This window comes from Crocodylus porosus, unplaced genomic scaffold, assembly GCF_001723895.1.
Source record: "Crocodylus porosus isolate Cpor-Errol unplaced genomic scaffold, CroPor_comp1, whole genome shotgun sequence".
Taxonomy (NCBI): Eukaryota; Metazoa; Chordata; order Crocodylia; family Crocodylidae; genus Crocodylus; species Crocodylus porosus.
In genome coordinates this window covers 17591534-17602769 of record NW_017728947.1, presented here as the reverse complement: position 1 = coordinate 17602769, position 11236 = coordinate 17591534, and the positions used below count along the sequence as shown (strand labels likewise).

Below are 11236 nucleotides of genomic sequence, written 5' to 3'. Positions count from 1 at the left end.
ATGTTGAACAATATGGGTCCAAGGACAGAGCCTTGAGGGACCCCACTGGTCACAGGGCACCATGATGAGTGACTGCCATCAATTACTACCCTCTGGGTCCGACCACGGAGCCAATTTCCCAGCCAGCGGATTGTGGTGAAGCCAAGGCCAGATACCACCCTGCAATTAGACATCAAGCCATTACTCTTTGAGCATAATAATTTGTTTAGACTGTATTTCATTAGTTTACTAATGAGAATGTTATGGGAGATAGTGTTGAAATTCTTGCTAAATATGAGGTATGTCAATCCACTGCTGTCCCACTTAAAGAAATGACTACCAAAGCATGGACCACTTTCTCATATCTTTCTAGGATTTCTCTCCTTTTTTTAATCCCACATCTGTAGAACCCACTAGTACTTTGCTGAACTGATAGAGCACAAGTTCTGCCTACAGGACTATACCTCATTTCAAATTCTACATACAGGAACCATTCAGCAGCTAGTGAATTTCCCTTCCATTATAGTCTGTGGTCACCTACTACTACCATTTACTTTTACTCACAGTGGCCAAGTGTTTCAGGAATCTCCCATTTGATTTGTGTTCGCTCGCAGTCAGTGGGTTCCATCCACTGCTGTAAGACAAGCTGCATCTTTTAAGTGGGAGATATAATATGTAGCAAGTGTCTAAGTGGGCTAATTTTAAGGATCATGAACAACTACAGTGTCTTCTCAGATGAAAAGAAAAAAAACTTTGGAAACCTGTTTGTTGCTGCAGCAGGGGCAATTAAAAGCCATTACAGTATATCACTATAGGTTCATCCATAAGGAAAGCAGAGCCTTCTAGTGGATAAAGCAGAGTACTGGGATCTATTACAGACTTGGTTCTTCTCTGTTACTGACTCCCTTTGTAACCCCTGGTAAGTTATTTAACTTCTCTGTACCTCTGTTTACTCCTTTACAAAAGAGATATAATATGACTTCCATGCCACACGGGTGCTGTGAGACTCAGTTAATGTGTGTAAAGTGTTAAATGTCTGTTAATAGGTATACTAGCTGTAGAGCATTCAGGTCTTTGAATGGAAAAGTAATGTACTGTATTACTGCAAAATGCCATTAAACAAAAGTGGTGAGCAAGTAACTTACAAAAAATAAAAAATGGAGCAGCACTGCATTAAAAGCCACAAAGTACAGAAAGGACTCATTTGCTTTATACATACGACAAGGCCAAGAATGTTTCATTTTCAGCTGCCTCCTTTTATTTCTGTGCATTTTGTGAAGAAACCCGCAAGGGACAAATTTGTGAAAATTTGTAAGAGGAAGTAGCATGTCGTACATAACTAAGCTAGGATCTCCACAGATGTCAATTTTCTTGACACAATTTTCCTCATTTAGCATAAACCATTCACAGTCAAGGAGACAGTTCAGAGGCATTTGAGAGATGTACGAGTGGCGTATAGTATGGCTCTGGCAATTCTGGGCTAGTACAGAGCCCCTTGAGGGCCGCTGCGTACTAGCATAGGTTACAACAGCTTAGAGGCTGTCCTAAGTTACCCAGAACAACCCTACCCTTCTTAATCAAGGACCTATAATTAGATATAGTCTTATCCTTTCATAGTTATACCTAGCAAACACAAGACATAGCCAAGAATCTTGGCTACTGTTTCTTTTTTCAGCCATTTCCACAATTGATAATATGGCTTTGACAGCTTTCCTAGAAAATGTCTAAACTAAAATTTAAAAATGCTCTCAAAAACTTGGAAGCAGGGCAACATGCTGGTGGCAGGAATATGAAACTAATACAGGACTCCAGGACCTTGGCATAGGAAACCTGAATTACCCCTCAGTTAATACATGGAATGAGTCTGCACCTTTCACTTTTGGTTACCAGCGCACTCTATCAATGTTGATAAATTTAATCTCAACAGCCCAGTGAGACAAAGACGCATTATCCCCATTTTACAGGCAGAAGCTGATGGCCTGAGGAATTAAGGGAATTAAGTTTCAAATTACATGAGGCCCAGACCCCCTGTTTGTACATATAAACTGCACCTATAGTATTGAACCTGGGTATGTAAAAATGTATCCCTAATAACTGTATGGCCCCTGGTCATACAGTGCGCCTTCAGCAAAGGTAGGAATGTTACCCAACCTTTAGATCAGTGTTTCTCAACATTTTTAGGCCTGAAGCACCCCTTGATAGAAGTGGAAGCACCCCCTCAGAAAATGCCAGCTTTTAAGTTTTCACTCATTTTTTGACTGGAGAAAAATTATAGAGCATTTCTTCTGTGGCAAGACGACAACAGATCAGAATGTTTATAACACTGTGGATTCCCATATGAAAACGCTGGGTTTATTTTGTGAATCGTGTTTACACACCTAACACTGCTAACATTGTGTGGCAACACATGGCGCCCTTGAAAGGCTCTTAAGGCTCCCCAGGGTACTGGGGTACCCTAGTTGAGAACCACTGCTTTAGATTCTTGATCCTTTATCTTACTGACAAGAGTCTCGAATGGTTTTATTCGTGTCCCATGAATCAGTTTTCACAAGTCCTGGTATCATTTTGTACGTTCCTGATTTATGTTTATTTCTTCCCAAGACCTGAACACTTGATCCAACTTTTGAACACCTCTTCCCTGAGAACCTGGTGACTTCTATGAGTGCAATGTTAACACATTGATAAATTAGAAAATAAAGCTGTATGCTACAGAAACAAACTGTTCTGCAGGGCTGAACTGCTCTGATCTACATATACTTTGCTATTCTTTCGTTCCAAACAAGCAGTAGGTCATACATACACTTGCCACCCCACCCCCCCCCCGCCCCATAAAACAGGGCAATAACCATGGCTACGTATAGTACACCTGCTAGTTAAATCTATTTCACCCACACTCCTCACTATTATGTTTTTCAGTATCCAATCTATTAAGACCAATAACAACTGAGATACAGGTTGTATATTTCCTACTTTGCATTGGGCACATGTATTGACAATAAAATAAACTAAGTAAATGATCTTAAATGAATTTTTCTGTTCAGCACTAACTCAAATTCAGAGTTTTCCAGAAAGTACTACCAATTCTGGGGTTAATACTATACTTGGTTTAATTTTTTAAAAATGGCTTAATTGACTTTATACATCAAAAACTGTTTAAACTTGAAAATGACTAATAGTTACAGCTATTGATATTAAGCTGTGTATAGGTAAATAAAAATATAATACTGAACACAAATATTCAAGTAAAGTACCAAATCCAAAACAGCCCATCTAAAAGCTCTCATACTAAACAAGACAGTTTTTTAACATACAGAAATTCTGACTTCACTGTTTGTTTCAAATTATTTTCAATTAGTTTAAGATATTACTTAGGGCCTGGTCTTGCACTGAAGTCAACAGCAACAGTTAATAGCAATGCTCTCAGAGCTCATCAGTGGGAGCAGAATCAAACCCATCATTAATATTTCATATTGCAGAAATATTTTAGTACTAGAATAATATTTGAAACTACAGGATTGGTTTCTACTGTTACCCTCACAAAGCAGTGTCTGAACAAAGCAGGAAGAAAATAATTACACGGCCTTAATTTAAAAATATTAGAAAAGACCAGTACATACACATTATAAGTGCAGAAAGTAGTATGCAGAAAGCATTACAGAAATCGACATGAAAAACAAGTTGGTGGGTAGTGCAGCCTCTCCTACCTTTAGGACAAAGTGCTCCACAGCCCATTGTATGTTGTCCAAGCCACCCTCATTTTATCTCCACGCTGAGAACTAGCTGTCAGTACTGTATTTCAAGTCCCTTTCCTACAAAGCTTTCCTCTCTTTCTGTGGCTCTCTGTGAAGCTGTATTAGCTTTAGAGCCTGTTTTTAAACAGAATGCTCCATGCACATCAGATCTCTCTGCTCATTGCATCGCTTCAGAACAAGTGACTGACTGCCTATATAATTTAATATGATGCCACATGAGACTCATAGACCATCTGCAAAACAAACTAAATCTGCCTTTCGCAGCTTAGTAAGTTGCAGTCTGGAGAGCCAGAATGCAGCTTTGACTATATCTTTTGTTATCTGTTATCCCCCTGAATGAGATTCAAATGGCATCAATGCTTTCATGCAGTCTCAAAGTCCATTTCTGCTGTGAATCGTTGCTATTTTTCCAACATTTGGTTATGTTGTTAGGCTTAAAGAATGGGGTAGGCCTGAATATAGAACAAGGGCGGGCAATTATATCTGGCGGAGGGCCGCTTACTGAGTTTTGGCAAGCAATCTAGGGCTGTATGACAGGCAGCCGGGGCAGACATACATTAATTTTCTAAATTTTTTAGGGGCCCCATGGGATGGATAGAATGGCCTGGCGGGCTGCCTCTGGCCCACGGGCCACATTTTGCCCACCCCTGATATAGAGGAGCAGAGGAAATGAAACACATTGACTTTTGCTCATTAGGCCAATGAAAAAAAATCTAGTTAAAGACCAAAATTCAGTGTAAAACTGATTTTGTGAAGGACACTGGTCAAATTGTGATGACTGTGTAAAATGGTCAGGGAAGCTCAAAAACCACTCATGGTCACCGTGCCTCTTTCTTCAAGCACAAGTACCATTCCTGTTAAAATAAGTGGTAAAACTCCAGGGGAAGAAGGATCAAGGTGTAAAATGAGCAACAATTACATACAAAAAGCTTGGAGACAAGGAATGAGAAGATATGGGACATTAACAGGACAACAGAATGGTTTGGAAAGGAGGCTATATTACTCTCTTCCTCTACAGTGATTGTGCTCTTGGGCCCCTAACGCAAGGCCTGCAACGGAAAACACAACAAAACAAAGAAAAACAGAAAACTTAGTCAGGAATAAAACTTATTTCCTATGAAGCTTTTCAACTTTGCACAATCTGTAAAACTTCAGTGTCTCCTTTCTACTCTCGCAGCATAATGAGGGACTTGGCTGATCATGACTCAATCCTAAATGCTAGAAAGCAGTTACCTTTCCAGTTTCCATTTAAACTTCATCTGAGTTATGGTGAAGGCATATATGGACAACTGGGGGCTGTTCAGCTGTGCTATGCATCAGAGCTCACCCTAGATTGTGTTTTTGAAGTGATCAGTTATAAAAAAGATGCAATATATTCTGTTCAACATTCCTATGGGGTCACCATGATGGGGAATTTTAAGAGCCTCTGGTACATGTCAGTGTGAAGCAGCTTTAGATGGGACTTTTATCTCACATGCTTATCAATGATAAAGCTGTGTCCACTTGACACTGACCTGCAGCTACCCTCCCCCTCCCTGTTCAACTACTGCACAGCCTTCCACCATAGTAATGTGGACTGTCCTCGTGGCCTACAACAGCACTGCTCTGTCACAGAACTGAAAGATGGAGTTCTTTGTTGTTGAGTAACAGGAGTTAATCATGGTTGAGGAAAAAATAAGCTGGTGAAGTTTTACCCTGATGTTTTCTCTTTATTTTTCTGAATGGAGCAACAAGTGCTCCAGGTATCCTACAAGTCGAAGCAACACAGCGGTGGAGTACATAACAAAACCAAGCGCAGCTAATGAAAAGCTGATACCCATTCACTGAATGGAAGTTACCGACTGACTAGCATTCTTTAAATGTTAAAGACTAGCTTCTCTATTGTCCAATATAAATTGGTGTAGCTCAGAGAGAAGCTGGAACAACAACCAGTTATAGCAGCTTAGGTTCTCAGACTTTAATTCCACTTTTAAAATGACTTTTCCAATAGGCCTGTGGGATGTGCAACAAAATTATTAGGTTTAAAAGGCATAAATGGAAGTACTTTTTCCACAGCACGTAATTAAGTTATAGAATTCATTGCCACAAGATGCTGTAGAGACTGACAACTTAACCAGGTTCAAAAGAGACAGATTCATGCAGGATTGGTCCATCAGTGGGTATTAAACATGATAACAGAGCTGCAACCTCCACGTTGGAACTTCTTGGGTCTCTAAATGCTGAAAGCTCCAAGGAGGGCAGAAGCATAAGATAGACTACTCCAGACAGGCCCTATAGAAATATTCTTTGCTTAACATCAGCTCTCTGCCACTGTGAGATGCAGGATACTAAGCTAGATGAACCTGTGGTTTGACCCAATATAACATTGTTTACATTTATGATATCAGTGTTATAACTGGCTGAAATAAGCTATCCTATGCAGAAGATAGGGCACGGTGGCACCTTAGGCAGTGTCCAGATGAGCACTGACGTGCGGTACATGGTGCTGCAGAGCCATTTGTGACACCACACATGCAGGTGTGCACAGGGAGGGGAGATCCTGGGATCAAAAAATCCATGACATAAAAAAGCCAGGCGGTGTACACGGTGACAGCACACACCGCACAAAATCCAAGCATAACCTGCTGCAGCCATGCTCTGGCTGCCAACCAGGCTCCCAGCTGCAGGAGCACTGTGGCTGTAGCTCCCCAAGGCCCCCAGTTGATGGCCCCAGTCTCCTCAGCCTCCTCTACCCTACCTGGGATAACCTGCCATGCACCAGAGCACATCTGGCACAGGCATTTCATGGGAACAAGTGGCACAAGGTGTGCCGCTGCTACCTGTCCCCAGGCAAACAAATGGCCATGCTCATCTGGATGCAACCTTAGAGTATGTACACACTTCTAAGTCAACTAAGGCAACTTAACTAAGGCAACTTAAGTTAAGTCATATTGGAGTGTACACACATACAGCTCCTTGACATGGTAGCAGCCATCTTGTGAACCTTCCCCTGCAGAATTGATTTAACTAATGCAACTCAAGATAATACACCTTAGAGGTGTATTATCCTGCATGGGATTTAAGTTGAATCTGCTACACTTATGCATGTACACTCTGACTGTTAAATTGGCTTAAAAAAGTCAAGTCAACTTAACTGCTAGAAAGTTAGTATGCGTGTAAGGACCCTTAGAGACTAACTAGTTCCAAGAGGCATGAGCTTTCATAGGCAACGACCTACTTCATCAGATGCTATGAATGGGCTAACAGAAAGGAAGAGCTTTATATTAATGGGAAAGAAATAGAGGGAGGAGACACTGCTCAGAGAGATAAAGTGTGGGATGACTGACTGGTCGATTGAGATGAAGGAGACACTTAATACCTTGTAGGACACTGGAGTTAGCCCATTATCTGGACTAGCTGTTAAGAATGAGGAGAAGCTGAGGGGCCTGAATCTCTTCAGTTTCCGCAAGAGGAGACTTGAGGGGAGGATCTTGTGGCTGCCTACAACCTTATCAGGGGCCACCAGCAGGAACTCAGGGAAAGTCTGTTCACCAGGGCCACCCTTGGAGTCACCAGGAACAATGGCCACAAGCTGAGGGAGGGTAGGTTTAGGTTAGATATTAGGAAGAACTACTTCACAGTAAGGGTGGCCAGAGCCTGGAATAGGCTTCCCAGAGAGGTGGTGCTCTCACCTTCCCTGGAAATCTTCAAGAGGAGACTGGCTAGGCACCTGGCTGGGGTCTTATGACCCCTGTTACCCCCAGTGCTCCTTCCTGCCCATGGCAGGGGGTCGGACTAGATGATCTGTCTAGGTCCCTTCCGACTCATTGATTCTATGATCCATAGTCCATGTTGGCACCATGTTTAACACAATCCAGGCTATGGAAGACTTCTTGTGCAGTTTCACATGAAAGTTTCTTTTTAATTTTTTATTGTTTAAGGAGAAAAGGAGTTACTATAAGATGAGCAATGGAACATCCAGGGAACTTAAACTGCTTTGCCATGGGCTTTTCTGCGTTTCTGGAACTGATGTCAAACCTGTGTCTATGCATTCTTTTACTTAGGGATCAGCTTATCTGGTCAATGTAAATGGCAGAGGGACACTGGAAGTAAGTGATGGCATATATGATGCTGGCAGAAGAGCAGGTGAATGAACCCTGTATGTTATAATTCATATTATTTAGCCCAGTCATTATGTGATTTACATTGATAAGGTGGCACAACTGGCATTCTCACAAGCTATTCTATAAAAGTGCTAAATGAAAGGTATCTTTGACTTGCCTCAATGTAATCTTCTTTATAACCTCTTCTTGTACCTACAGTAGTTCCTGGAAGACCCTGTCCAACCAAACTGAAGTATACATAGTTATAGTGCATTACTATAAGTGGGTAAAAATTAGAGCATTGTATTCAATAAAAATAGAATTGCTTTCTGAAAGAGATAATATTGCAGGAATCTGTTTTTTGGAAGTTGAGAATTCATGTTTTGAAGTATATTCTTAATGGTAGGAACACTGGATAGAAAAGTTTTGTAAGTAAACTCTCCTGTTCATGCCCTTTCACCTCCTATTTATGACTTCAAGAGATTGCACTTCTATCCCCTATAATCTAAAAAAAATTAATAATTTTTATAATATTACTGATTCTGAAAATACAAGCGACCCTTTCCCCTGAACTGAAATTGCTGTAGGAAAGAACAGCACATTGGTGAGAGGCTTTGGACTCAGTTTTTCCCAAAGTGTTAATTTTCCCAAAGGGTTGATCTTCAACCCCTCAATTTTCAGGTTTGTGAAAACAGGAAGTTTAGCCATGGAAGAGTGAAATCTTTGTCAAGTGGTTTTACCCCTCAATACAGGAAACAATTCAAAGGCAACATGACACTGATAGCTTAATTTGTGAAAATGGATAAATACCATATCTGCCCCATAACACATTAACCCATGTAACAAATAAATACAAAAATAGCACTCCAATGCTTGGTTAAAAGGTTTTGATTCACAGAGGAGGAAATTTAATTAAAGCATGTAACGTCAATTACTGTCATTTGTAATTGTGTTATGCCTCCCTAGAAATAATACAGGCCCAGAATTCTAAAGTTACCTGCGCGTTTGATGTAAATGGGATAAAATTATCAAGGTCCTGAGAAAATCCAGATAATAGGAAAATATGCATTCTACCTAACCTCGGATGTCATCAAATTTAATTATTTATGGAACTTTAAATTGTCAATTACATAGGAAGTGACGTGCCTCTAATATATGCATATGAACCATCAAACCTGTATTTGGCACAAAGAGTTTGTGTTTAAAGATACTGTTTTTGGTTTGTTTGTTTTTTTAAATGAAACAATTCTCTGTTACTGTAAATGGGTATAGCTTCACTGAAGTCAATAAAACTGCATCAATTTATATCTGTAAAGAATATGGCCTGCAGTTTATATCAATAAATTTGATAGAAAAATTACAGGGAAAAATCACTAATTTTGCTCCGTTTCTTCTGCTCTATTCTATGCAAATAGAAAAGTAGGTTAATTTTATTCAGAAGACTCTCTAGGTACCATAAATTCATACTGCCATCTCTGAAAACTTATGCCCTTCTAAGGCTCTAATCGAATGAATTAGTCTCTAGGGCTAAGTCCAGACATTTGGGGATGCTAGGAGGAGGTTAAATCAGGTTAAAATAGCTACTTCTAACTTAATTTACCCAGATGCAGACCTTATGCTTATAGACCTAATCTCAGTGATCAGATATTACTCTAGACCCATATCTATACAGAAGTTCTGTGCACGCAGACTGGTCTAAAAATGGCAGAACCTGGTCTAAAACAGACCTGGATTGATGTAGTATCAGATTTACTTGATTTAGGTTAGAACAATGTATGGAAATTCTGCATGGTTATTTGCACAGCCCCAGGGCTGGCAAAGCCCAGCTGCTGGCCCCAGATCCAGGGCTACACTTTTCCTACGCCCTTCCCTGGTACTGGGATATTTTTAGGCCCCTGGCCCCCACCCCATGGACCAGCCACCCCCTGAACCCTATAGCCCACAAGCTGTTCCAGGTACCCCCAGATCAATCAGTATGGGGCGGGGAGGGGACTGCAGGTTTTCTATGGGTCGAGGCTAAACATAACCCTAGGTCCCCTTCAAAGCCCCCTCATGGAGCCCAAGAACCTCCCTCCTGATCCTGTCAAACCCTCTCAAACCCCAGCAACCCCCTGCAGACTCCACCTGCCTCCCCGATTGCTCCTGTGGATCCTGCTTACCCCCCATTCCCGCTGTAGACCCCTGATCCTCTTCCCAAGCTTGCCTGCGCCCCGATACCCTCCAACCCCTCCCCATTACCCCCGGATCCTGATTTACCTTAGATAGGGTGGGCATTTTGAACACAGTCCAATGTGCCCCTAACCTCCCTGAATGTCTGCATTTAGCTTAAGGTGCCATCCTGTTCTGCCTTCTCTCTGACTTCAGACTAACACAGCTAGCTACCTTTTTCAGATACTATAAATCCACAGTTTTATATCACCAGCCCTCCCCAAGTATGTATCTGCTACATTTTGTTTTTCTATTAGTGTAATTTTTCCCCATGTTGTGACAGGGAAACACTAACAGAGAGAGATGAAGCGACTTACCTAGTAAAATGCATCAAACTGGTGACAGAGCTGAGAACTGAACATAGGGCTCCTGAGCCCCAATCTTGTGACCAGTACTCCATGGCTTCCCTTCCTGTATTGTGAAAGTTAAGATGATAATATTGCTTTCCAACCTTCAGATGAAGTTAAGCTATTCCCAAACTGGTACTGTAATTGGAGAGTAGAAAGCTAGTGGGAAGCTCCAACCATACCACCACTGACAAATATGTTAAGTGCTGAATCCTTGAGGGCAAAATTGTCCTTAACAGTGCAGTATTACAGGAGTGTGGTAGTTAAAATACAGTAGAATTATAATATAGAGTTTGAAAAAAATGTTAAAGCCAGTCAGATTGTTTTTTTACACTTGGTCAATGACACACATACATCACATTTGTCAAACTCTCTCCAGGCATTTTAGCAATGTGCAAAACAAAAATGATGCGGGTTTACTTTTTAAAAAAAATTGCATCTAATCTATGTATATGGGAAAAAGCAGGAGCTGTGTAAAAGGAGGAAAAATAGACGTCAGGATGTATGAATAAGAAAAAACAAGATGGATATCATCTAAAAACTCAGACAGTCGATGATTACAGGCCAGATTTTTAGCAATGCCAAAATCACATTCAGTGCAACTGTAGGTGAGGAAATGATAATCCTAGGCTATCTTCCTACATACCCTCCCAATTCTGGAGGATTTGACTGGGGCTGAAATGGTCCTGCCAACCTTTAAAAAGACAGATCAAGGGTTTTCATAGATTTATAGACATTAGGGCTGGAAGGGACGTCGGAAGAACATAGAGTCCAGCCCCCTGTCCGAGGGGCAGGAAGTCAGCTGGGGTCATAGGATCCCAGCAAGATAAGCATCCAATTTACTCTTGAAGGTGTTCAATGTAGGTGC

At 41.1% G+C, this 11236-nt stretch overlaps 1 protein-coding gene across 2 annotated transcripts in view; it reads right to left on the bottom strand.

Annotated features, from left to right (window-relative positions):
- Positions 1-11236, bottom strand: part of PARVA (parvin alpha) — a 108189-nt gene that overhangs the window by 46217 nt on the left and 50736 nt on the right. Inside the window, exon 1 of one of the 2 annotated variants that reach the window (XM_019551583.1) lies at positions 3684-3886. The exons of the other annotated variant lie outside the window; for it this stretch is intronic. Coding sequence (XP_019407128.1) covers positions 3684-3711 — 28 coding nt within the window. The 5' untranslated portion in view covers positions 3712-3886. Of the gene's footprint in view, positions 1-3683; positions 3887-11236 lie in introns of those variants that run through there. 2 annotated transcript variants of the gene reach the window in all.